Source organism: Gavia stellata, chromosome 1 (assembly GCF_030936135.1).
Source record: "Gavia stellata isolate bGavSte3 chromosome 1, bGavSte3.hap2, whole genome shotgun sequence".
NCBI lineage: Eukaryota > Metazoa > Chordata > Aves > Gaviiformes > Gaviidae > Gavia > Gavia stellata.
In genome coordinates this window covers 105,650,103-105,678,045 of record NC_082594.1, presented here as the reverse complement: position 1 = coordinate 105,678,045, position 27,943 = coordinate 105,650,103, and the positions used below count along the sequence as shown (strand labels likewise).

General features: G+C 42.7%; 2 protein-coding genes across 2 annotated transcripts in view; one reads left to right on the top strand and one right to left on the bottom strand.

Moving 5' to 3' along the window:
* Positions 1–270: 270 nt before the first annotated feature.
* Positions 271–12,211, bottom strand: MRPL39 (mitochondrial ribosomal protein L39). Its single transcript, XM_059821541.1, has 10 exons — positions 12,160–12,211; positions 11,424–11,630; positions 10,922–11,061; positions 10,333–10,432; positions 9,626–9,693; positions 6,426–6,538; positions 3,791–3,856; positions 2,424–2,577; positions 1,476–1,523; positions 271–407 (listed from the first exon to the last, which is right to left on the bottom strand). The coding sequence occupies exons 1-10, from the start codon at positions 12,209–12,211 to the stop codon at positions 321–323; spliced, it is 1,035 nt and encodes a 344-aa protein (XP_059677524.1). The 3' UTR covers positions 271–320.
* A 7,128-nt stretch (positions 12,212–19,339) lies between these two features.
* JAM2 (junctional adhesion molecule 2) overlaps positions 19,340–27,943 on the top strand; it is a 38,045-nt gene continuing 29,441 nt past the window's right edge. The window contains exon 1 of the mRNA XM_059819886.1: positions 19,340–19,394. Within this exon, the coding sequence (XP_059675869.1) occupies positions 19,340–19,394 (55 nt within the window). The remainder of the gene's footprint in view (positions 19,395–27,943) is intronic.

Below are 27,943 nucleotides of genomic sequence, written 5' to 3'. Positions count from 1 at the left end.
CCAGTTCAACTACAGTCTGTAGGCCACACTGCACTAATCACAGAGGACAACATCTGGACACATACAATTGTTGTCAAGATAAGGACAAGGGTAACTTGCAAGATGAGTTATTGCAAAAGAAACGTTACCTTTTTTTCCTCCCCCCCTTTTTTTTTTAAGTAACATTCAGTGGACTGAAATGTCTGATACTGGCTTTATATCTATCCATGATTTAAGTCCACAGAATTCAAATGAATTAGCCAAGACATTTTTATATGCAGCACAAATAAGTCATGTAAAAATACACAATTTATTATGTACATTTAGAGGTTAAAGTTAATTCAAATTGATACAGTTTTTCCTTCTTCAGTTCCATCTTTTGCCTCATGACATTCTGCTGCTGCTTCCAAATATTTTTCTTCAGTGACCTGCAGAAACATTAACAACTCTGTTATATTTTGAAACATGATTTAATTCTCCTTAATCCTGGAAATCCTCCCCTCATACTGTTACTGAAACAAGAAAGGACAGCCTACAAAGACAATTATTGTCTCCAAAATTAAACAACCTGAATGACAAGCATCTTCAAACTAATTTCATAGAAAAATATCACAGGTTAGGCTCAGAGCACATCCTTGGCTAACAAGTTTCATCAGACATACAGCATTTTTTTCTCTCTCTCTCGCCACACAAGTAAGTAAAATATTTGATCTGAAGGCTCCAAAACATCTGCTGTTTAATTCTTATGAAGATTTTCCACATTGAAGCATGCCTTGAAATTGAGTCTCTTGTTATATGCGGCTTATGACATTTTACAGTTCATTTATCTTAAAAACTTGCCTTTTGCATTTATTCAGTCATAGTAATTCTCTTATATCATTCTATTGGATAAGTACATTTCAACTTTGAAATACTGTGGGTTTTTTTAACAGAAGTATGCTTGCAAGAAACTCTTCTTTTCCATGTCAGTTTTAAACAGGCAAAAAAATACTCAAACTAGTGCATTTATGCAGCTTACTGAAATAGCATTCCCTTTTATCTCCAGTAACTTCCACCTAGGTTCACCCAGTGGTGTTAAGATTTTATCCCTGCATTTCCTTGTAAGAAACATGTTTGTATGTTTTTTCTCAAAGCTGTGGCAGAAAACTTCTTACTACCTAAAATCTAGGTAAGTGTAAATATATTACTCCAATTTTAATTTTCTTATTTCACGTTCACAATTAAAACAGGAAAAAATAATTTTATGTTTTACACACACGTGATACCAACATTAATTCTAGAGACGAATTTGAAAAATACTAATATAGTTTAAAGTGATCATTAACAACAGCTTAGAGATTTCATGTGCATCTGATTTTTCTTCACCTCTGAACATTTGCATTCCTATAGATATGTTCTTGAAGATACTACCCATCTCTAATCATTCAAATTCTACTCTATCACAGCATATCTTTCTTTATATTTATAAGCTGCACTTCACCACTAATGAGACTCACCAGCCGCTTCGATCTTTCCAGCAGTTTGTGCCACACGGTGTGGTGAGCCTGTATTAAAAGTCATGAAATGATGTTACTGGAGGCCAAAAAAAATAAAACCTTCTCATAGGATAGATTCTGACAATTGAATAGAAATGATGGCACAAAACTGTAACAATCCCTAATTCAGATGTTACAGCTTATGATTTCAGTGTCCAATTTGCCCATATTCCTTCAGGGGACCTGAATAAATGTCTGCTGATCATACCCATTCATCGTGTGGAATCATTGAGGGAGTAATGGGCAAAAATGGGAATTAAAATCTTATGACGAGGAAGGGTACACAGAGATGAGGTGAGGAACCCAGTGCCTCCTTGTCCCTTGAAAACTTCCCCAAATGAGACAATAGCACATGTGCTAGACCACAGGTCAAAAATCACATGAGTCAACAGAAATGGGAAGACAGACTCCTGCCTCCACCTATAGTTCTGCAAAGCCTTTGTTTAAGACTGATTAGTGCCAGGACTTTTTTGTTATTGTTGTTAAGTTTTACTTTGGTGTCATGAAAGACTTTGAAATGGCATCCTTTATCATGAGTATAAATTTAAAGTTCTGCTCCTTCCTGAATCTGAATAATCACTGTCAGCAGCCTCAATTTCAGAAAATTAGCACACACAACTAAGGGAAGGTGAATGAAATATCCATGCAGAAATTTCACAACCAAAACAACACTTTAAGTACTGAAAAATAACATCAAGGGCCCTCTGATGCAAACTTTCCTAGTTCTGATTTCACATCTACAATAGTTCCAGGAAAACAAATCCCAACTATCATCATGGCCTTCCATTCTGCTACTGTTCTCACCTTTGAATTACATTCAGCTACCAACACAGCATATAATAAAGATCAGAAAGTAAAGCCAAATGCCCTAACTTAAAGAAGGAAAACTGTACCAAATGGGTTAGTTACCTTCAAATGGATTGGCAGGGACACACCTTGGAACCTCCTTATCAATTCAGATTGGTTAGTCTGAAGATTATGGGCTGCCGTTATCTCATATTGGAAACAGAAACTTGTCCTTGGAATATGAGGGCCTTCACTAACATCTACAAAGTCACCAAACCTGATGGAAGCAAAAAAAATCCCTATGTCAAATATATTTAGAGAGAAGCACAAGCCTATTTGTTTTCATTTTTGATTAGCAAATTCCTAGCTACAAAACAGATGAAAGAAAATCCAAACAAATCCCAAACCAAATCTAAACAAATCCCCAGTTCAGCATTCCTATGTTTCCTGAAGAAAAAGTACAGGTCACATAATTTCCTAAAATGAATTTATGAAATTTAAACCTCAAGTCTAGAAAGAGGATCCTAGGTTTAACAAATCTTTAAAGTCATGTTGAATTTAACAGCGGGATCACTCTGTCATTCACCAGAAAAAGATTTGTCTCCAAGATCACACATTTCTCACAGTACAGTGTTTATAACCTGCACAGGTATTTTCCTTTCAGGTCTTGGAAAGCTTCAAATCAATTAAGAAAAGTGAGAGACAAAAAGATGTACAGCAAAAAAACATTCAGAACAAACCTCTCTCAGAAATCAATATGTAAGCCTATTTTCTCTCTTATTGAGCAAACTAGAGAGTGGGAGGAAGGAAGAACAACAGACACAACATTGTTCTAAAATTTCAAGAACCATCATTGCAGACATCTGTTCCTTTAGAGAGATGGGGACTCCAAAATCAAATGCCGAACAATTTAGACATCTAGAAAACTGAATATCCTACACTAGCCTAACCTAGTCACAAATTCTTTTATATGCCTGAGATACAATACAAGCTTCCTGCCTCCAGCCTAACGACTTTATATCTTACACTGTATCCCAGAAGCCAGCTCCTTTCTCATCTCCACCACTACAAGGCAGTAGCTTGCCGGTTAGGAAGATCTTGACAACTTTGGAAGAAAAATCCTCTATACAATGATAACCTTTGTTTTCAAACAAGTATTTGGTTTGTATTTAACCTGTCAAGCTCTAGAGATTTATTTAGATTTTATGTAAAAGCATTTAAAGCAGTAAGACTTCTCTGGCACTTACCACCAAAAAGAAATAGAAATTTAGTGAGATCCACCAAGTGTTAAGTACCACAAAACAATAGCTGTATTAAAAAAAACCGCACCCAAACAACAACTTAAGACAGACTACAGAGAGCAATGAATACAAGTGATTTCTAAATTGAAAACCATCACAAGTAACTTACTCTTCTCATTTTGAGAGTACTTGCAAAATAATCACATCTTTCAGTGAATCATTACAGAATGAGAGTTCAGTTTTGCTCACCTATGTAACGTTACAAGTCCTTCCATATTCTGAGAAGCTTTTCGTTCTATCATCTCCATTTTGTATCTGAACAAGACAACAAAAAGATTAAAAAAGTCCTCACCTTTAACACCTAGTTCTTATAATACTTGAGATTGATTTAAGGAGCATTCTTAAAAATCATGCTCATATTTATATGAGCTTTGAAACAGGTTTCAATTCTTGATTTTATATGACAACATATATTGGCATATTTCACAAAGCACGTTTTACAGACCTGTTAGTATAACCTCAGTTCCTGAAAAATTATGGAGATTATACTGAGTACGATTGAAAGGCATTTAAGGAATAATGCAATCATCAGGCACAGTCAACATGGGTTCACAAAGGAAAAGTCTTGTTTAACTAATTTGATATCCTTCTATGATAAGGTCACCCACCTAGTGGATGAAGGGGAGGCAGTGGATGTAATTTTTCTGGATTTTAGTAAGGCTTTTGATACTGTCCCTCACAGCATCCTTCTGGACAAGTTGTCCAACTGTGGGCTAAGCGGGTTCACGGTGTGCTGGGTGAAGAACTGGCTGAACAGCAGGGCTCGAAAGGTTGTAGTGAATGGGGCTACATCTGGCTGGCGACCGGTCACCAGGGGTGGTCCTCAGAGTTCAATTCTAGGGCCACTTCTGTTCAGTATTTCTATCAATGATCTGGATGCAGGAGTTGAATGCACCATTAGCAAGTTTGCTGATGATACCAAACTGGGGGGTGCGCTGTTGACTTTCTTGAGGGACGAGAGGCCTTACAGAGGGATCTAGATAGAATGGAGCATTGGGCTATGATTAATGGAATTAAATTTATCAAGTCGAAATGCTGGATTCTGCACCTAGGACAGAGTAACGGCAGGCACAAGTATAAATTGGGAGAGGAGTGGCTGGAGAGCAGCCCTGCAGAAAGGGATCTGGGGGTGCTGGTCGACAGCAGGCTCAGCACAAGTCAGCAGTGTGCCCTGGCAGCCAAGAGGGAAAACCGCATCCTGGGGTGCATCAAACACAGTATAACCAGCTGGTCAAAAGAGGTGATTATCCTGCTGTATTCAGTATTGGTGCAGCCTCACCTGGAGTACTGTGTGCAGCTCTGGGCCCCACAATTTAAGAAGGATGTTAAGATGCTTCAATGCATCCAGAGGAGGGCAACAAAGCTGGTGAAAGGGCTGGAAGGCATGTGCTATGAGGAGCAGCTAAGGACTTTGGGTTTGTCTAGTTTGGAGAAAAGGAGGCTGAGGGGCAACCTCATCACCCTCTACAGCTTCCTGAGGAGGGCAAGTGAAGAGGGAGGTGCTGATCTCTTCTCCCTGGTATCCAGTGATAGGACATGTGGGAATGGTTCAAAGCTGCGCCAGGGGAAGTTTAGACTGGACATTAGGAATCATTTCTCTACTGAGAGGGTGGTCTCAGTAACCTGGAACAGGCTTCCTGGAGACGTGGAAGATGCCTCAAGACTGTCAGTCTTTAAGAGGCATTTGGACAATGCCCTTAATAACATGCTTTAACTTGGTCAGCCCTGAAGTGGTTAGGCAATTGGACTAGACGATCGTAGTAGGTCCCTTCCAACTGAACTAGTCTATTCTAGTCTATTCTGTTCTATGTTTAACGTTATAGGAGGGCCATGCTCTCTCAGCAGAGTTTTATTCAGAAAGATAAAATGAACCTACTACTTCAAATAAAAATAAGAGTTTTTGAAGTCACATGTAAGACTAGAAGACACTATCAGATCACCTAAACTGATTTTATGCAATGCGTGGTCCTCAACAGCTGGTCATCTGCAAGACAGCAAAGCGTTCTCTGCTCTTTCTACACACACACACACACAAATACTGATACAATCTCTAAAGCTATTATCAGAAGTCAGCTCCCACCCGCTGTCAATGCTTGCCAGCCAACACAGTGAAGAGATGCTAGTCCGTATGTCACATTAGTATCATCTTCATTACTAAGCTAAAAAAATAGTTATTTGTGCAACTTTAGCTTAGTTTCATTTTGGTTAACAAAATTATAAATTATTTATCATTTCCCCCCACCTCTCTCCAACCACCAAAAAGCTGTGGGCCAGAGAATTTTTCTCCCAAAACACTGCTTAAGTGTTTTTTCACCGCAGAAGAGTAGAGTGTTTTGAACAAGCCTTGTTTTATAGCACAGGCCAGAGTATTTTACCCATTTTCCCCCTGCAGAGCTCAAAAACTGCATTTCATCAAATCTTCATTTGAAGATAACCAAGATATAAGAAAATCTACATTTCTTTGAATATGAAAGCTTTTTAGCAAAGGCTGAGAGTAACTAGCACACCAAGTCTAACCACCAGAGCTTCAATTCAAAAGTAGCAAAATCTTGAAGCTCACTATTAAACTAAGAAGTCTACAGTCTTTCCATCTGTCACAAAACTACATCCAGCAAAGGTGCCTGGTGTTGGCCTCTGGAGAGAACAATAAAAAGGAAGTAAGGTAGTGTGACAAAGAGAATGGAGGCATGTTCATTCAAAGTAGTGGGAGAAGTACCTTCTTACTTCACCTGTCACATCTTATTTTAGATTTACAAGAACAAGCAGAGATTCAAATTAATTTCTAATCATCTTTTTTAAAAGGAAGGCAAATTCAGACACTTACCTGTTATGCTGAAACATTTCACGTGCTACTTTTGCTTCAACATGCAGTGTTTCAAATGGCAGGTCTTTATGAATTAGCTTTCTGGCATCCCTTGTAAGAGAGCGGAAATTGTTCTAAAAAATAATTGATAAATATAAAACTGTCACCACTGTTTCACAGCTGTACTGAATAGACAAAGCATAGCAAACACTAAGTATTAGTCAAAACAATAAGGATCATCTATTATAAATCCTAAATGTAAGAATATTAAGAATTAACAACAAAAAGAGAGCCAAGGAGAATCTCCATCCTTTACTGGATGCAGGAGGGAACATTGTCACCAAGGGTGAGGAAAAGGCTGAAGTACTTAATGCCTTCTTTGCCTCAGTCCTTAATAGCCACACCAGGTATCCTCAGGGTATTCAGCTCCCTGAACTGGAAGACAAGGATGGAGAGCAGAACAAACTCCCCATGATCCAGGAGGAAGCAGTTAACGACCTGCTATGCCACCTGGACACTCATAAGTCTAGGGGGCCTGATGGCATCCACCCAAGGGTGCTGAGGGAGCTGGTGGAGGAGCTTGCCAAGCCACTCTCCATCATTTATCAACAGTCCTGGTTAACAGGGGAGGTCCCGGATGACTGGAGGCTTGCCAACGTGACTCCCATCTACAAGAAGGGCCGGAAGGAGGATCCGGGGAACTAATGGCCTGTCAGCCTGACCTCGGTGCCTGGGAAGATTATGGAGAGGTTGATCTTGCGGGAGGTCACAGGGCATGTGCAGGATAAGGAAGGGATCAGGCCCAGCCAACATGGGCTCATTAAAGGCAGGTCCTGCTTGACCAACCTGATCTCCTTCTATGACCAGGTGACCTGCTTAGTGGATGAGGGAAAGGCTGTCGACACTGTCTACCTGGACTTTAGTAAAGCCTTCGACACTGTCTCCCACAGTATTCTCCTGGAGAAGCTGGCAAATCGTGGCTTAGACAGGTGCACTCTTCGCTGGGTAAAAAACTGGCTGGACGGCTGAGCCCAGAGAGTTGTGGTGAATGGAGCGAAATCCAGTTGGTGGCCGGTCACAAGCGGAGTCCCCCCGGGGTCAGTTTTGGGGCCAGACTTGTTTAATATCTTTATCGATGACCTGGATGAGGGGATTGAGTGCTCCCTCGGTAAGTTCGCAGACGACACCAAGTTGGGCAGGAGTGTTGACCTGCTTGAGGGTAGAAAGGCTCTGCAGAGGGATCTGGACAGGCTGGATCGATGGGCTGAGGCCAACTGTATGAGGTTCAATACAGCCAAGGGCCAGGTCCTGCACTTGGGTCACAACAACCCCATGCAACACTACAGGCTTGGGGACGAGTGGCTGGAATGCTGCCCTGCAGAAAAGGACCTGGGGGTGTTGATTGACAGCCGGCTGAATATGAGCCAGCAGTGTGCCCAGGTGGCCAAAAAGGCCAACGGCATCCTGGCCTCTATCAGAAACAGTGTGGCCAGCAGGACTAGGGAAGTGATTGTGCCCCTGTACTCGGCTCTGGTGAGGACGCACCTCTAATACTGTGTTCAGTTTTGGGCCCCTCACTACAAGAAGGACATTGAGTTGCTGGAGCGTGTCCAGAGAAGGGCAACGAAGCTGGTGAGGGGTCTGGAGCACAAGTCTTATGAGGAGCGGCTGAGAGAGCTGGGGTTGTTCAGTTGGAGAAGAGGAGGCTGAGGGGAGACCTTATCGCTCTCTACAATTACCTGAAAGGGGGTTGCAGAGAGGTGGGTGTTGGTCTCTTCTCCCAAGTGACCAGCGACAGGACAAGAGGAAATGGCCTCAAATTGCACCAGGGGAGGTTCAGGCTGGGTATTAGGAAAAATTTCTTTACTGAGAGAGTGGTGAAGCATTGGAACAGGCTGCCCAGGGAGGTGGTGGAGTCACCATCACTGCAGGTGTTCAAGGAACATGTGGACGTGGCATTGTGGGACATGGTTTAATGAGCATTGTGGTGTTGGTTGATGGTTGGACTTGATCTTACAGGTCTTTTCCAACCTTAGTGATTCTGTGAATATTGCTGCAGGATTGTAATTCTTATTTATCTGCAACAGATTGTTACAGATCATCGCTGTTTGAATGGACTGATTCATCGCCCAGTGAAATCAATAGGCATTTTTCCATCAGAAACAATATGTATTAACTGGAGTTAAACTTCTCAGGAGATTTTCCCAACATGATACATGAACACACAGTCTTGCTACTTTTAAATATTCATCTGTGTATCCTGTTTCCCAGTCATGATTCCACTTATAAATGACCCCTATTCTGATGGAATCAAAAGAAGAAAACTACTGAATAATTAATAAATAGACATTGATCACCCTGGTCCAGAATCCAGAGCTCTGCATACTCAGATTTGTCAATAAATAATTACATTTATAATGTCACTTAGAAAATATTTCAAACTAAGTTACTTCAACTACAAGATCACATTGAAGAAAAATTCTGCATTGTACCAACATTGCTTTGTTAGTCATACACACCTCTGATAATATTTGGGCATGAGAACAAGAATAGGCAGCAGACAAGTAAAACACTCGTGATCACACTAGCTACCAAACAGTTATGAGACTTAACGGTTTTAGATTATTAGATTTACCAAAGAGCATGAAATATAGCAAGCTATTAAGAAAAGCTTCAGCTGAATGTGCTCACGGTTCTTTTACAACAATAAACTTACTATGCTGTAAACCACTAGATGAAAATACTCATATTACACACATTTTTATTTTCAGCGGGCCCTATTCACATAAAGGCTATAGGGCTATGGTTGCATCTACATTATCAGACAAGAGTGGCTGAGTAGGAGCAGATCTGTATAGTAACAAAGATGGCACTGAGGTCCCAACAGCCAAGCCAACTATTTTGGGAATTGTATTTCAGACTAGAGCTACTCTAGACCCATACACTTTAAACCTGTTAAGTATTTGGAGGACAGCTCTAGGTTCAATTTCATCTGAAAGGAACCCAGTTTGTGTGCTCTGAGACCATCCTGCCATGAAAGCCAGTATGCAGTAAATAAGATTAGTTTCCAGAGAGTACTCCTAACCTAAAATAAAATACTAGTATAGATATAGCCTATGAAAAGAAAAAAAACTCGCTGTCCCCTCTCCCCCATTAGAAAAGAACCACTGGACAAGGATGCAAGCTATATAACTTTTTCAGGAAGAAGTTATTGTGCTCACGTTTGTTGGTTTCCAGTCATTCAGTCTGTTGTCCAAAATTACGTCGTAACAGAAAGCTCCAGAGATCACTATGATTCCAATTCCAAAGAGAAAAATATTCATGTTTGTAACAAAGTATGTATTTCATTGCCATAATACACACTTATAATATATCAAAATGAATGAGAAGAAAAACAAAATGATCTCAAGAAATCCATCATAAATTTTCAGCTGTGATTATACAGTCAAATGGCAGACTAAACCTGTATCTGGTCACAGATGAGCGAAAGTTGTTATTAACCCTGTTTATACTTCAATAATCTTCCAACTTCATGTATGCATCATAATTTTTACTAACTCAAGTGCTCACAAGGTTGTGTAGTTATTAGGGCAAATTTCACAGAAACACATCACATCTTCTAAATACCTTACTCATGTAACTTCACAATAAAAAGGTTATGTCCTCAAGTTACTAACTTAACCTATGAAATCCTAAGTGGTCTGAAACCCAGATGCCACAGACCAATCTTCTGTACTTTGATAACAAAATTGTTTTCAGTGTGATCGCTATACATTAAAGGCTACAACAACAGCACGCAATACACAAATCAATGCTAAGTACCTTCAATCACTGGAAAAGGAGCCTCTGATTTTTTTGGTAAGATTATTAGGCAGTCACTTAAGCAGCAGCAAAAGACAAGAGAATCAGTATAAAACACTTATATCACCTGGCACTTCTGGAGCTTTAATCAGATTCACTGAGTACTCATCTTTGAACGCCCGCTTTAACACACATGCCATGATCATGGCACAGGAACGCCAATAGGCCTATAAAGAGAATTTCAAAACACAGATTTATTACCTAGAAGCTAACAACCCATACCAGATGAACATCAGCTATTTATTCAAAAATAACACCAACGTTTATCTGAATTAGGCACAAACCTAGCTGTCAACCCAAGCATTCATTTCTTTAGTATTTAAACTTCTATTTGGAGATGACTCTCCATGTAGAATCAATCAAAAAAAGGTCAAAACTGCACTTAAAATGCAAGACAGATGTTTCCCTGGAAATATTTAAATCTGAAATCATAGAATACAACAACAATACAGGTTGAAAGGGATGCCTGCACATCATCGAGCCCACACCCTGGTCCAACTAATGACAAACACAATATGCCAACCAACTATTAAAAATATCTGAACTTTCACAACAACAAAGTTCAGGAAAGCAGACAGACATGGAACTGAAAGGGGCATACAGAACCAAGTGGTCATAATCAGGGTCATCTACAATGGGATAAGATACAGGCTTACCTTGTTTACTTCCTCTGGATCTTCATCTTTGAAAGTAAGGAACTGAATTTCACATGATTTGGTCAAGGGTCTATACATATCCCAGACTTCACCATCCACAAGAGCTAGAACGGATTTCCTGCAATGCCATTCACTTAAGTCTAAAGAAAATGAAAAAAGTATTACACAGTTATTAATCATACTCCTCATAATCATACTCGTCAGAGTCAGCAGTTTAGACCCCTGCATTTGTAACAAAAGTGAAACTTGCAATTTGTTGTAAATGACTTGGAAGGATGAGCTGTTAACAGAGCCTCCAAAAATTAAGTCAGTTTCTGCTGAAGTATTTTAGTACAAATGTATTTTAAACATACCAACCACAAATATTCTGAATGCATGTCTGTTATCTTGGTCATTAAAATGTCAATAATATTAACATCGCAAATTTGGATGACAAATACTTCAATTAGCAGCACAATTTTCATCACCAGTGGCACATTAGTTTAAGAGTCCATTCACTTACGCATGGCACAATTGTATGGAGTAGACAAAGCTTTGTTCATTACAAACACACTGCCAGGGTGCGATTTCCCAGTGTATTTTACTTCAATTTTCTCAATTCGTGGATACAGAGATAACTGTCTCTCTTTCTCTTTGATAAAGAGCTCATTACGCATCTGAATAACTTCATCTGATGTCAGTCGAGAAATAGTTGGCGTGGAGATGAACCCTGGTAAAAGGGATGATACAAAATAAGCAATAAGGAGCGTTCAAAGCCTCTTTATAAGATGTTCGTTTCTAAAGAAAAGACGTGCCACCGCAATGCTAACCCAGACGTCTGCATCAATATGCCTAAGGGGAGCACTTCAGCAGCTCTTACTGCCCGTCCATTGCAATGCTTGCAGGAAGTCACAACACAAAACTGTTAAGCAACGAAGGCTTAATGACGTTCCCTGGCTGCAAAGGCCCTTCCCTCAGACCAGCCAACCGCCCCTGCGGACCGCGCCCGCGCCTCGTCCCCGCGCGGGGAAAGCGGTCGGCAGCGCCTCCCGCCCACGGCCGCCGCCCCCGGCCCGCGCCCGCAGCAGCCTCCTCAGCCCGGCGGGCCGGGGACCCAAGCCGCCCCGCACGGCCAGGCCCGGCCGCCCCAGCCCGGGCCCCTCCAAGCACCCGCGCAGGACGAGCCCGCAGCCGGCCCGGCCCGGCTCCGCGCACACCCGGCGCCCCGCTGCGCCCGCGCCCGGCCCGCCGCCACTCACGGCGCCCCTTCCGCCCGCCCCGCAGGCAGCCGGCGGCCCAGCGCGCCGCCATGCTCGGGCCGAGTCCCGTCGCCCCGGTCCCCCCTCCCCCGGCTCCGCCGGAAACATCGGCGGCGGCAGCGCCGTTCCGTCTGTTCGTCTGCCCGCGGCCGCCAGGCGGCGCAGCGGGGTCGGGGCCGGGGCTTGAGGCGCGGGGCGGGGTGGGGGGAACGGCCGGCGGCTGCCCGCGGCGGGGGGCTGCCCCCCTTGCCCTCAGCCTTTAACTCTCTCTTCGGAGGCCCCACCGTGTATGTGTTAGCTCCGCTACGCTGCGGTGTAACGCGTAGCCCTTCTGCCCTCCCTTTGCCTCAACAGGCCTCATACCCTGGGTGGTAACGTCGTCCCGGAAACCAGCAGCTTTTGGATGGCCTCAAGATGTATATTCAGCCATCTCGTAGCAAGGATCGCAAATATGTCGTACTGGGGTTACAGCATTAACATTAACGGCCCGAACGGTTGAAAGGGTCTTTGGCGGCAGGCCACGGCCAGGCCCCTGTGACTGCACCCCTCACCACCAGCTCCCTACGCTGTCACCTCCCTACCGCCCTTTCCTGCCCAAAAGATTGAAGCCAAGCACAAAGTAGTTACTGCCCAGGTAGGAAAACCACGGAGAGCATTAAAATTTGTTAAAATTTGTGAAATACCTCAGAATTTGTTCCAATACTTTACAGTTCAGCTGATGGTGGTCTTCAGCCCAATCCCCAATTGGCAAAGATACAACAACAGCCATCAAGAATGCCAATGTCAAAGAGTTACACTGAATTAGTGTCATTAAGAGCTAAAGGATGCAATTAAACTCAGCATCAAAAAAAAAAAATGTGTTAATACTGGAAAGGGGCAGCAACAGAGTATTTTTCACTGTGGAAGCACGTCTGCGGAGCAGAGGGACAGCTGGCTCCTCTTGGTTTGGTACCTGGCACTGGCTTCCCAACTCACCCAGGCTCTCATCCAGAAAACCAAGTGTGCGAGTACAGTAGCTGTTCATGCCCTTCATTATGTTATCTGATAGATTAAGAATTTCAGGAAGTCAATCATCCTGCTTCCTCATTTTTTAAAACGAGTTAAATACAGGTTATTTTTTAGTGCAGCAGGCTTATTGTAGGCTACATACTTGTGTCTGTAAAACGGATTATAGCCTTAAGGTGAAAGGTCCTGAGAAGACACAAAGGTGCTATTATTATTTATATCGTTATAGCTCAGCTCCACCCTTTCTTCTATTAACTTCTTATTCTATTGCTTGAGGAATCATATGCAGTCAATGATCACATCACATAATCGTTTTGGTTTAAATAGTAAAAAAAACCCAAACAAAATAAAGTTCACAATGTGAGGTATAAAAAGAACATTTTTATTCTATGAGGAGATAAATTCAAAATGTTCTGAGAATGAGAGACAGCAACAAACCCTATTCTGTCACTCTGAGGAAGTCTTGAATGACAGGAGTAAAATCCTATTTGTACTGCACACTTCATTATATGTCTCTCTCTCTGTTCTAAATTGCCACTTTCTAATCTCTAAATCTTCTTTTGTACAAGTACTTTCAACTTTTTATTCAGCTTAATCTTCAGAAAAATGGTGGGAGACTACCTGGTCCCTCCTTCCACTTGTTTGGTGTCACTCTGGAAGCACAATACAGATAAAAAGCCACCTGGGACTTGTAACATGCTGAAGTCTACAGGAGGAGCATGGTTGTAACCCTCTATCTTTTAGTAATCCTCAGCCAACAGAGTGACAGTGCAAAGCTTTACCCCCCAGCAAAAGTCAAAAGACATCCAAAACTGCTGGAAATTTCACCCACAGTTCAGCTGGCATCTCTACAGCCCCTGGACAAAAGCAGAAAAGAGAAACAACATGAGCATAGTCTTGGGGTTAATTAAAAAGTTCAGCCTATTTTTGATTCATGCTGGCACAGATGGCTTGCAACTGTAATATCATTTCTCTGTTTACTGCAGTATATTTACTTGAGGCTTCTGTGAGAGGGTAAAAACCCCTGGGTCTGCTCAAACCCTGTGGACTGAGCCGCGGGCCAGCAGGGAGTTACTCTCAGGTGCCAAACGTGACCCTGTCAGCAGCCTGTGGGGGATGTACAGGCCCACTGCAATCCTCCAGCTATTGATCCCTCAATACCAAAAGACAAAAGCCTTCCAACTGAGAAGTACTCTGGGAAGGGTTTGGCTGAAGTCCAGCGGCTTTTAGCATCTCACAACACTGAGCAGAAAAAAGCTACTGAGAACAGGTAATTTGCATTATTGTTATCTTGTTCTACCCTCACATTTTGTGGCTTTCCTGGTTAAAGTTTGGCTGACACATTATATATGGACTATTTTAACAGTCTAATAGAGATACAGTGTTCCATCACAGTGCTCTAGTCCATCTCATCATAGCAAGGCAAGTAGTCAATGGCATACTCGGTCTTTAAACAGCCATCAACAACAGCTTGGTGGAAAAAAAAGAATATCTGACGTTTTGTTTTGCTTCTTTTCTCAAAACTATACTTGCTCACAGTTTTCAGTTTCAAAGTACAAAACAAGCAGATAATCTCACAGCTAAATCCCATTTTTTCCCCAGACAGGCGTTAAAGCAATTAACATGAAGCAGCGAAACAAAAGAACAAGATGCCACAAAAGTAGAAAGGAGACAAGGCCTACTGTGACTAGAGGAGTGGATAGCTGTTACACCAATACCCCAGAAACATTATAAAAAGCTAGGTGTGGTGGTAGTTAAAATCGCAAAAGAAAGAAATTATCCCTTAAATTGTAGATATCAGCCTTTCCACACACTTACACATGGCTGCTGATAATTCTTCACACTAAAGAGCAAGGCTTTCAAGCTGATAGATTCAATGTATTGCTGGCTGGTAGTCTGGGCACAATGCAAAATACATAGCACATCGATCAATGAGTTTCAGAAACAAGGTTTGTGACACGGAGCATGGAATACGTATTTTGGTGATTAAGCTAGTTAATTAAGTGGAATCTGGTTTAGCAGTTTTACAAAATAGATTTCCATCATCTTTCCCATTGCCGTGCCCAGAATCACACCAGAACAGTCGCTCTACAGCTATGTGCTCCCATCTTCGGCACTTACTAGAACAAACATATGTGACAACAATTCGGTGTGCTTGGAAAAAAGATGTGTACAGAGATTTAACCCACAGGCTATGTCACCAAGTCTCAAATGGCATCTCTGAACACCTCAAATGCAACATTCCTCTTCTAGAAATACGAAAAAATCTGTTTCTTCTCCTTTAAATACAGAAAAATATTCAAAGATGTCTTCTTGATCAAAACCTAAACAATGTAAATTCCAATAACAATCAGCCTTCCAACTCTCCATATAAATGAAGATATAGGTATACTTATGCAGAGGAGAGCTTTTTTCCTATGTCTTTTACGTTTGCCCTCAGTGGCTCCAGATTTTAAATCTTCCCCCTGCTCCCCTCATCATAACCAGGCACAGTTATCAGCAACCTTGCTGAGCTACCTGCTATTATAGATCAGCTAAGACACTAAAAAGTTTAAAGAACACTGAACTTAGGAAAGCACTGGAAGAAAAGGGAAAAGTGGTGCAGAACTGTAATCTTCGATGCTTTCACTCTGCAAACAAGAGGTGAGCTACTCACAGGTCACCACACATCCATACTACCTGCTCATCAACACAATAAAAAATATGTATTTGCTTACATGAAACCAGGGTTTCACTAGTTAATCTACTTAAATTCAATGAGTAAACTTGAGATATGTCAGGTTTATGCCTGAATGGGATATACTAAGGAAGCATTGCCTTTCATTAAACTTTTTTTTTTTTTTTAACAACAGTTCAAGGATGAACATTCATTAGCTCTCCCATGAATGTCTCCTAGTTTGGTACGTGTAAGCCATGACAGATGAGTGATTACATAGGAATTAACATCTTACTCTTCTAAGTGTTCATTACACAGCCAGTTCTCATCTTGTAGTGCAGTACTTTTCCCCCATCCTACGCATGTTTTTGAGAATAGGAATCATAATCATCTTCCTCTCTTACCTATCTGTAATGTGTTTGAGCATTTACATCACAACACCTTTGTAACCACATTTTGCCATTCTAATATGTTGTACTGATTTTTTTATTATTATACCTCAAAGTTATTCTAGAAATCAGCATGCAAGGTGCAGAAAAATAAATCTAGGGTGATTTGGTTTTGTACCCCCTGCAAAATAAAACCTATTTTGAGTGGAGAAATCACCAAAAGGAGCATTTTCTTAATATAGACTAATTTCTCTCTATTCATTTTTATCATCCTATAGCTAAGAAAAAGCAAATATTCCCAAAATGCAGAGTCAGAGTTTTGGCTTATACTGTTTCACAGAATTTTTGCAATTTATTTTTCAAAACTGTTTTTGCACAAAGCTCTTTAACAGAGTGATGGTGCCATAATAAAAGTGGTAAACTTGTATTGTTAGAGCAGATTATCATCAGCACTCCGTATTTGCAATAGTAAGTTTCATTAAAAGGAGAAAGAATTCCATTGCAACGTAAGAATGTAGATTTATCTAAAATATCATCTAATGAAATGAGGGTAATCCTTTGGCTTATAAATTATTGAGATCATTAAGAAGCAGTAAAGTCTTGAAATCATGTTGCACTTCCACACAATTCGTAAAGGCTTTTCTACACAGAGAACTTGACTACAATAGTTATTACAAAATAAGATAGCTATTCTTGACTGACATTCTGTGTGCAGATGTTAATTGTAGACTATTTTTATTATTCTAAAAAGGAGTCTCTGTGGAAAACTCTCCAAGAATAACTGTTAAACTGAGTATCTCAAACAAATTCTTCCATGTTGGGCTCTATGTGCTGTTTGATGAAAATATTTTTACTACGCCTTACTTAAAAAGATTAAAAATATGGATAGCAGTCTTGTACTCTTCTAACAAGGTCCTTACAGTATTTTTAAGAATACCTTTGTTCAGCAAAGACCATACTGAAAATGTATACACATTAAATGAACTATATGCGTTACAACCAGTCTTCCAATGATTCTATAAATGCATTCAGAATACTCTCATTTAGTTCCTGGGGTTTCCTGCAATTGTATAAAGCAAGCAGAGAAAGCATGATCTAGTCATTGCTGAAATAAAAGAGCAAAATGTAAAGAAACTGTGAAAGTACTGTGAAACTGTGCTAGACAATGTCAGAGAAATGCTGGGGAGACGACCCTGTACACTGTGTATTTGCTTCACTTGCCAAAGAAACAAAACAGTGAACAGAAAAAAAAAAAAAGGAATTTTACTCTGACCTCATGCTTATATAAACCCTATGCATTTAAGTGGATTTACTGTGGTATAAGAATCATGTTAATGAAATCCAAATTAAACCCTATATGTGAGTCTATGTATTTGGGCAATTAGAACTGAATGTTTACTGTGGTGGAAAGACTACTGTACTAGTCTAAACTTCATCCCATCATCTAATGGGATACCTTCTCACAATTTGTCTCTTCATTCCCCTCATTGATTCATTGTCATTACGTCAGCTTTAGTAGTCATTCTATGAGCTATCCCGCAATTTAATTCTGTACTGCCATGTCTTAACATTCCCCACCTCTATACCTTTTCCACCAGGCTCCTCCCATATATTTCAGTTTTGTATCAACATGGTGTTTTTATCACCTGTGGCTTTAAACAGTGAAGCAGTCCTACTGAAATCAATGAAACTTTGTATATGCTTAAAGCTACGATGTGCTGGGCCACACAAAATAAAGAACTTTTCTGTTGTCTATGAAATAGTTTTGATTTTATTAAATGCATGTCGCCATTATACTGGTAATATAAACTGGACATATATATATATGCACATTTTTTGCAGAAATATTACTTGTATTCTATATACATTTTTGCATGTGAAAAATAAGCTAAGAAGATTTTGATGTGAAGAGCATCACGGCATTCTACTTCTTTGGTCTCCATTAAAATAGCTGCTAGAGATATTATTTGTAAATAGACATTCCTCATTTTGCTACAGTCTAACAAAACATAGCCAACATTGCTGTTCTGATTATCAAAGAAATGCTTATGATACTTTTCTTGTTATAGAACTGTATTACATCAGTCGTAATACATTTTTAAGATGTCGTTAGAAACCATTCAGATGCACTATTAACTGTCACAATGAGTAATTTTTCTTGATACATAAATTTAAAGGGCCATTACACCTCTTGTATATTTAATCAAGAATCTCCTAGACTGGTACAAACTATTAATAAAAAAGGCTTTGAAGGTCACCGAGTAGTCCATCTTCTGCTGGTTAACGGATGTGCCCTACGGTAGGTGGGATTTTGCCCAGTCCAGCTGTACAGGCACAAGAAGTCTGTGACTCTGTTTAAAGGCTGCTTAAAGCAGCGCCTCACCATCACATTGCTTTCTTTTCATCCGCAACGTCGAAATTTTTGTTTCGTGATTTCACCTTGTTACTCCCACTTCCACCCCGGGTGGGTTTGACTGCGGGAAATGTACCAACAGGGACTATGGTCTTCTTTGAGAAGTTTCAGCTTTTCGTAATGAAAGTCCGCTCTGTCGCAACAAATGTCCTTGAGCTTATGAAGACCTCACAGTTCAAAAATCGTTCAGTAGTTCGGAGGGAAGAGCTGCTGAACACAATACAGTACAGCCCCGGGATGCGCGGGGGCACCGCGCTGGCCCCATGGCGAGGAGGGAGGAGGGGAGCAACGCACCCGGGGCTGGCGCGGAGCTGCTGCCCGCCGCGGCTCCCCGGGGAAGGGCGGGGGCAGGCGGAGCACAGCCCCGCGGCCACCGCGGCTCCCTGCGCTCGGAGCCAGCGCGGGGCGGGGGGGCGCCTCCTCGGACATGTTACAAGTTGTGGGGGGGCGGCGGCGGAGGGCTGGCGGGAGCGGCGCGCGGAGGCTCCGCCGGCGCGGAGGCAGAGCCCAGCGGGCGCGGGCATTGCGCCCCGGCTGCCGCACCTGCTTCACGGCAGCCTCCCCGGGCGCCCCCGGCCCGCCAGGCGCCGCCCCGTTGCCCCGGGCCGAGGCGAGGCCGGGCCGGGCCGCCCCCCCCGGCCGCGCCTCACGCCCCGCCGGCGTCGCCCGGCGGTTATTAACCGCTGCCGCCGGTGGGGAGCGGCCGTTGCTGGGAAGATGGCGAGCCGCAGCCTTCGCCTGCTGCTCCTCGGTTACTTGGGGGTCCTGAGCTGTAAGTGGCCGCGTCCCTTCCCCGCGGAGCAGGCACGGGGACTATCGCGTACCGCTCCCTCCAGGAGCGCCCCGATCGCTGGGCTCTCCGCACCGCTACGGCGCTGGGCTCCCTGGCCGGGGGGGGGGGGGCGGTGCCCCCGAAGCGTGTGTGTCCTGACGGGGGAGGGCTCGGCCCGGGGGCGCCCGGCTCGCTCAGCCCCTTCCCCGGCCGCCGCCCGGGCCCTGCCCGGCCCCGCCGCGAGCCGCGCCCGCCCCCGCTGCCCGGCCCGGGGAGCCTCTTCAGGGCGAGGGGAGCCGTGGCGGGACGCCGTTTCCCCTCCCTCGCCCCCGGAGCGAGAGGAGCCAAGTTGCGTCTCCAACAGCGAAATAAAAGCGAACGCGTCGTTCGCTGCAGCCGCGGGAGTGCGCGCTGATTATTTCCATGTGTCTCTTGTTTTCACACAGATGTAACCTCTTCTAAGCCGGGCCCGTTTCAGCGCAAGCCAGTGGCTTTCTGCAGTGAGGCAAACTTAAGGATGCAGGCTGCGTAGTTTGCTTTTCTGATGGCCTTTACAAGATGAATGAGCAAGTGACAAGAGCATGTTTTCTGTTGCCAGGACTAGATGCTGCAGCCCCAGAACATACTTATGTTTCCAATATTTTTGTGGTCCTATTGTCTAACTCATTAAAAAAAAAAAGGGGGGGTGGTGGTGGAGGAGATGTTAGAATAAGTTGGCAAAAGCTGCCCTGCTCAGAAACCACAGGGAAATATGAAAAAATAGATCATGGAGCCACATACCTGTGAAGAAGCAGTGAACTAATATACAGTGTTAACAGTGCCAGTCGTGTGATAAGGCTGTCACTTCCACATCACGTCTTACTGTGCTCCTGTTGTATGCTTCTTGTGTCTTGCTGGTATTTTAGAGAAAGAGGCTGTACATGGAAATAACATTTTGAAAAGAATTATGTAGCACAGTCTTGCAATGAAGTGACCATTTGGGATGTGTTCTCAATCTGTTGTATGTGCGGAACATCCACGGTGCTGATGCTTTGTAGTTTACCTTTCATTCTTCCTCACCTAATAGAAATTTGTGTGTGTGGAAACTCCTCTTTTGCAGAGGAGGGATGAGTCCCGTCAAGGACAGACTTGAAGTGACATGTGTCTGTTAGGTCTTTGGTTTGGTGGCAGTTTTTCTTTTCCTCTCTCTTTGCTTCTAAGAGACCTTACGGAAATTTTGGGCTGTTAGATAGGCAGCTAGCACAGACTTTCTCTTTTATACAGTAAATAATAATAATTCTTTTTTCTCATGTGTTGTTAATTGCATGGGTATATCTGAGCAGATGAGGCTGCTGTGGTTTTTTTTGGTGACAGGTTTCAGCATCTTCAGGCTGCTCAGCCTTCTGGTTAGTTGTGTCTGTTGGCAGTTCTGGCTTTGACCAGTGAGGAAATGATAGAGGGTGGTTTGGAAGCAGTACAGTGGATCAAAGTCTGGTGCGTACATTGTTGTCAGACTTGCATTTTTTTTCCCTCTTCCTGTCCCAATTCCCAAGAAACATCAGGTGGGGAGAAAGTTTACTAGCAAGGTCCTGATAAGAAGTTGTCACGTGAAGAAAGTGACTGTAGGTGGGTGTGCAAATGCTGTTTGTTTGTGTGAGCCGGAGGAAATCCAGGCAGAAATCCAGGCAATCAGGAGTCTGCTGCTGCTTCTGTGGCTGGAGTATGTTCACATTACCAGTAAGACCGAGTAATACTGGCATCCAAGTCAGACATAAGGGCTGAGTGGTCTCTTATGTGGGACTGGGGTGCAATGTGCCATAGAGATAGTGGGGAATGGGCAGAAACTAAGGAGGAAAGGAAGGTAGTGATTGATACCTGAAGTGTGTGAACGTTATATTGTGAAGTAGGTCTAGAGAACTTGCTTGGTAGTTCAGCTGCAGAAATTAAGAGCTGTATAAGTTGGTCAAAGGACATCAGCATAGCCAAAAACAGTGCTGAGATAGATGAGGTTTGGATTGCTTTTCAGTGAGAACCTACTAAGAAATATTAATGACCCACAGAAATAGTGGTTTCTCTGAGGTAAATCTTCTTTTTCACCTTAAATTTGAGGGAAAGTAAGGGAGTTGGAGGTCTTCAATCATATTCTCTGTCAGCATGAGCTCCTGAATCTGATGTTAGCTGGAAAGTTTTAAAAGATGCCACAGAGTAAGATTTGTGAGCTCTGTTGGCAAGACAGTTAGAAAATATAGAGAAATGATTGTTACTAATCATCATGGCTACTCTGGAGGAGATAGTACATACTGGTGAACTGGCCTTTTTGTGAAGCTTCTAGGTGTGATTTTTTTCATGCATTAGTGTACATTAGAAATTAAACTTAGGCTGGTGATGCTGAGTACAATGTGTCTGTATGAGGACAATGCAGAGGCAATAAATAGTAGTCTTACATAAACATTTGATAGAGCTCACTAGGGTAGTTTGAGCAATAAATAAGGTGAGGTTTTGTTTGTTTGTTTTTGGCTTTAAAACAAACACTCCTTAGTGCTCGGGAATCTTTCAACCAGATACAAAAGGCTTTTGGGGTCTAGCACCTCTGTGTCTCGTCTCCACCCCCACCCCCCCACCCCACCCCACCCCCCACCCCCCCCCCCCCCGCTCCCAACAAGAAATCATAAAGCGTGACTGCATTTGCTGTAGGAATTGACAGTGGAAGTCTTTAAACTATGCTCTCTGATTACATGTGATGTACAACTGGTGTACTCAAAATTGAGAATATTGTCAACCCCCAGTCTTCTGTTGAACCCTCTTTGTCTGCTGGATTAACTTGGTAGGGACTTACTCTGATTTCTAAATCTGAGTCCATATTCAAGTGAGATGGGGTTTCTTAAATTTGTAAGACTGCATACTTCTCTAGTAATAGCTGTACAACATAATACTATAAACCAGACTACTTATTTTTTTTTGGAGAGGGAATGGGGGGAAGAGGCATCAAAGGAAGGTTCCTTCTCTTGCTGTTTTAGTTGAGAAGCAGTATTTCTTTGCTATAGACTGCAGGGTGGTCTACAAACCTGCACAGACTCTTAGACACCATAACATAGGCTGTGAGATGACAGTAAGCTTCTTAAATATAAACAAACAAATGAAAATTAACTACAGAAAAGCAATGCTTGTTTCTAATGTTCAGCCTAACTTTTTTCTTTTATGACTGTGGTGACGCTGCACAAGTTACCCAAATGCTTCTAGAACAGGTAAAAATTGAGGACTTGGTTGGAAGAGCTTCTTGTCTTTAAAAGGGAGACATGCTGCTCTCTCTAGCTTATGTTATAACCTTCACAATTCACCCTCTTGGTTAGATCCTCAGGGCTCAGAAGAAACTTTGGCTGTGAGTTATTGGCATGTCTCTTAGAAATCATGGCCTTTGCTGCATTTGAGCAAGTTTTGCTATTTCCCTTAAACTAGGCATGCTACTTGGACGGGGCTCTCTATTTCTGAGAGGCCTCAGCCAGAAGTAATGCTGTTCTGTGGTAAGGGCTTTGTCTCTCTCATCTCTCTCTCTTTCTCTCCAGCAGAGAGGAGGCAGAGAGAGCTGGTCCCTGGCTGGCCCTGCAGTATACTTAGTTCAGGTTACTGGCCCCATAGCCTGATGTTGCATGTGCAAAAGAAAAAGTTAGGATGAGTGTCTTCCCTCACTGCGTACAGGAGGCAGGAAACGTACCTGGAAATGTCACATCAAGACAATTGCAATTCCTCTTGTTTTCTTCTGTTTAAGGGGGATGTATGCAAGTGGAGGACTTGCTTTTGCTCTCGCTTGGCCTCTGAGGTCCCGTTTTCTCAGCTTTAACATTGCAACAATTCCTTGTTCATGTCATAGGACATGTATTTCTGGTAATTGTGAATACCATAGGGCATCTGGCATTAATAATGAGAGTTAAAACTACCACTGTGATTAGCAGATCTAATTGAGCCTGGATGAGGTCTTCTCATTGGCTATTTAACTGAATTACACAAAGATAATACAGGAAACAACCACAAAAAATATACCTGTATTTCCTACTGCAGACCATTTCAGGAGCAACACGGTAACTGCCAGGTTCTGCTGCAGACACTGGCTAATGACATCACAAATGATTAGGTAAGAACTCACAAGCAGTTGAACTTCAACTTCACCTTTTCTCTTTAGCTGACTGACTTAACAAAATACGTGGGATCATCTTTCATAGAATCACAGAATGATAGGGGTTGGAAGGGACCTCTGGAGATCATCTAGTCCAACCCCCCCACCAGAGCAGGTTCACCTAGAGCAGATTGCACAGGAACATGTCCAGGCGAGTTTTGAATATCTCCAGAGAAGGAGACTCCACAACCTCTCTGGGCAGCTTGTTCCAGTGCTCTACCACCCTCAAAGGAAAGAAGTTCCTCCTCATGTTTAGATGGAACTTCCTATGACCAAGTTTGTGCCCATTACCTCTTGTCCTGTCCCTGGGCACCACTGAAAAAGGACTGGCCCCATCCTCCTGGCACTCAGCCCTTAAGTATTTAGAAGCATTGATAAGATCCTCCCTCAGTCTTCTCTTCTCCAGACTAAAAACACCCAAGTCCCTCAGCCTTTCCTCATAAGAAAGATGTTCCAGTCCCCTAATCATCTTCATAGCCCTTTGCTGTACCCTCTCCAGCAGTTCCCTGTCCTTCTTGAACCGGGGAGCCCAGAACTGGACACAGTACTCCAGAGGCGGCCTCACCAGGGCAGAGTAGAGGCAGAGGATAACCTCCCTTGACCTGCTTGCCATACTGTTCTTGATGCACCCCAGGATGCCATTGGCCTTCTTGGCCACAAGGGCACATTGCTGGCTCATGGTTATTCTGTTGTCCATCAGACTCCCAAGTCCCTTTCCACAGAGCTGCTCTCCAGCAGGTCAGCCCCTAACCTGTACTGATGCATGGGGTTATTCCTCCCCAGGGGCAGTACCCTACCCTTGCCTTTGTTGAATTTCATAAGGTTCCTCTCTGCCCAACTCTCCAGCCTGTCCAGGTCACGCTGAATGGCAGCGCAGCCTTCCGGTGTGTCTGCCACTCCTCCCAGTTTTGTGTCATCAGCAAACTTGCTGAGGGCACACTCTATTCCTTCATCCAGGTCATTGATGAATATATTGAACAGGACTGGACCCAGTACTGACCCCTGGGGAACACCACTGGTTACACACCTCCAACTAGACTCTGTGCCACTAATCACAACCCTCTGAGCTCTGTCGATCAGCCAGTTTTCAATCCACCCCACTGTCCATACTTCTAACCCACACATCCCAAGCTTGCCTATGAGGGTGATGTGGGAGACGGTGTCGAAAGCCTTGCTGAGGTCAAGGTAGACAACATCCACATCCTCCCCTCATCTAGCCATCCAGTCATGCCATCGTAGAAGGCTATCAGATTGGTCAGACATGACTTCCCCTTGGTGAATCCATGTTGACTACTTCTGATAACCTTCTTTTCCTCCAGATGCGTTGAGATGACGGCCAGAATGAGTTGGGGGGGGTGTGCAGAGCTGTTTTTAAAGAAGCAAGCTAAAAATGTTAGCAAAGGCTTTTACTCTTCCTCAAAGGGTACCCCAAGTGCTTTAGCTTCTTCTCTGCTGGTCACGAAAGGGAAGCCTTCTTCTTAAGTATGGGAGAACCTTCTTGTACAACTGATATTAAAAAAAATCCATTTTTCTCATAATTTCACATGAGTAAATAATAGTGATATTTCTTCACTAAAGATGGACAGTGGCATGCATGTGAATCTTCTGCAGTAGCAGTAAGCAAGCTTCCCTTGTTTGTGCGGGGGAGAGTGTAGGTTTGGTTGTTGGTGCTTTTGGAGGGGCAGGAACAACTAGTAATTCAGTTCCGAAATTGGGATTTAAAAGTTTACATATGGTATGATCTACTTAGAGTCCATCAACACTCAAAATGTCATCTTTCTGTTGCAGCACTTCTGAGGACAGTCTGTTTATCATTGGTTCCCTGCAGCTGGCGATCCCATTTAGGAATATTTTTCTCAAAGTAAGGCTTAGTGTCATACTTTCTCTTAGCAATGCTAGAGGTGACTCCAGTGTAAATGCTTATGTAAAGGAAGATTACTAAGAAATGTTCACACAGCCAGAAATGTCAGCATTGCAATATAAATATCTTGTATATCAAAACAATTCAAGTACAAGGTAGACATTTGTATTTGTCATTGCAGACTATTTGCCAGGGCCATATGGAATGGCTAAATTGGTTCCCTTGAAGTTATACAATGATAACAAACAAACAAAAAATTGCTTAAAATAGTGTCCCTGTGGATGTATGCAATGAACTATCTTATTGCTGTTTTTTCTTGTTTGGCTGATGGGGTTTTTTTTCTCCACCAGGATAACTTTGTGGCACTATTGCATATATGTGGAAAAATAGATGATTTACAAGTTCTTACTTTCTAGTTTAGTGGCTAATTTATAATGAAGTGAGTACTTTAATGGAAACTGAGGGAAATGTTATGTGGAAGCTGAAAGGCTGTTCATTCACCAGTAACTAATTCTTTTCCGGTTAGCTCGCCTTTCTCCTCCCCCTCCCCTCCCAAATTTTGTAAAGCTAGCTTTGTTACATTTTTACTTTCTGGCATGTCTTTTCCCATCCCGAGTACTTGTCAAAGTACTATCAGTTTTAACAAAATATTTCTGCAGAAAAGCCTGTCGTGTCTTCCTCGAAGTGTTGTACGTGGCTGTGCTGTAATTCCACCACAGGAAGCTTAAAGCAAATATTATGGTGTCTTGTAATCAAGACAAATTATTTGTTTCCTTTATCTAAATACTGGGTTTTTTGGGGAAATGAATATGTATTTCAAAGAATGAGACAGCAAATGAGGCTGGAGGAGCTTTTGGATGATTGCCAGTGCTTGTGCTCACCTGTATTTCCAAAGCCACTTTTTTTCTGGAGGACTCCAATGAGTTATGTCACCTCTATGCTCACAGTGTATCATTGAGCATTCAAGTGCTTATATAAAACTTCTTAAACCAAGCAGAAGGTGAACTTGGCCAGCTGAACATCTGGTCCTGTTCACTTGTCAGTTTCTCACATACACTGGGAGGTGAAGGAGCTTTTGGAGAAGGAAGAAGAGGAAATTAGCCATTTCTGAACAATAGCAAGTAATACAACAGTGGTAGTTGTTGAACCGCTAGTAAGTCAGTAACCCCTCCTGGTTAATAGGAATTAAAGCAGGCGTTCAGTTTCTCTCAAAGATTATTTGCAGGGGAAAACATGATAGAAAAATCTGGCAATAAGCCTTTTTGAATGCTTGCTTTTTACAAGTTCAAAACGTAGCAGTTTTCAGTAAGAGATGGGAAGATCAAACTTGCATTGAAATAGCTACAACTTGATCCTGGCTGTTTAAGAAAGTAAGAAATGACCAGACTTGAGCTGGAAAGAACAGACCCTACAGTTATGAAGTTTCAATAGATATATTTACATAGCTTTTGTTTGGATTAACTTCTTAAGGGTTGAACATGCTCTCAAACCACTGGATCAGACTCAAAGGGAAACAAAACATATTATCGTCTGGATGGAAAGTGATGTATTGTAGGGTTGTTTTGGTACCAGATAATGTTAACAATAGGGGCTATTATTTGCTGTTCACAAGCTGCTAGCATAGTATTTGGAGGTAATGATGGAACATGCATTCTTTAGAAGTTACTTTTGCTCAAATTAATATAATAAAGAAACCAAACTGATTATGTATTGAATCTCAGTCTGCAGAAAGTGCCCAGTATGAATTGGGAGAAATTGTTGGGGGTGGTGTGCTAAGGACTTGTGTATGTTGACTAGAGCTGGGTTAGAGTTGGAGAACTGTTTGTGCTTGGCACACTTGTAAACATATGAGGGAACAATATGTAGAAAACCAGAGTTTGAATACATATTATGCAAGTGAGACAGCTGTTTACCACTTTAATATATAGACAATACTTACCTCTGGGAGGCCCTGGTTCGTAACTGAAGCCTTCTAGTAGCTGTACTGGCAAAAATGAGTAAAAACACATCATCTGGAATGATATCTGTAGAATGCGTAGGTGTGTTTAGGTGCATGTTATGGCTAGCTTTTGTGCTCCAGTACCCTTTCTGTTTCTATAAAATGGTCTTAAAAAGTAAATATTGCTTCTTTGCCCTTTGACTGTTGGGCCACCTAAACTGATTTTCTGCCCTTCCTCCAGTCTTTAAGCTAGTCAACCACAAAGGTGAGAAATTCTCTCTCATGCTCCTGGCTTCTTGTTTGTGGCTCTTGTTTTATGTACCCTTGTGCCAGATTGACTGGGATTTTGGGGAGCATGAGAGGGCTTTGATGCAGCTTTGACACCATTGAAACTGGTGGTGGTGAGCACTTCTGCAACCGGGGTTCAAGCAAGCTGTGCCATGTATTTAATAGCGAAGGGCTATACTGCTGTATTTGGGGAGGCTGCTTCCCCGCCTAAATACAGAAAAATCTGAGAGGGCACAGTGGCTGGGGATGAGAAGTATGGGCTTTGGGGTGCCAAGACCTGTGGAGGGCTGCTGGCTGGGAGCCCCTGCAGC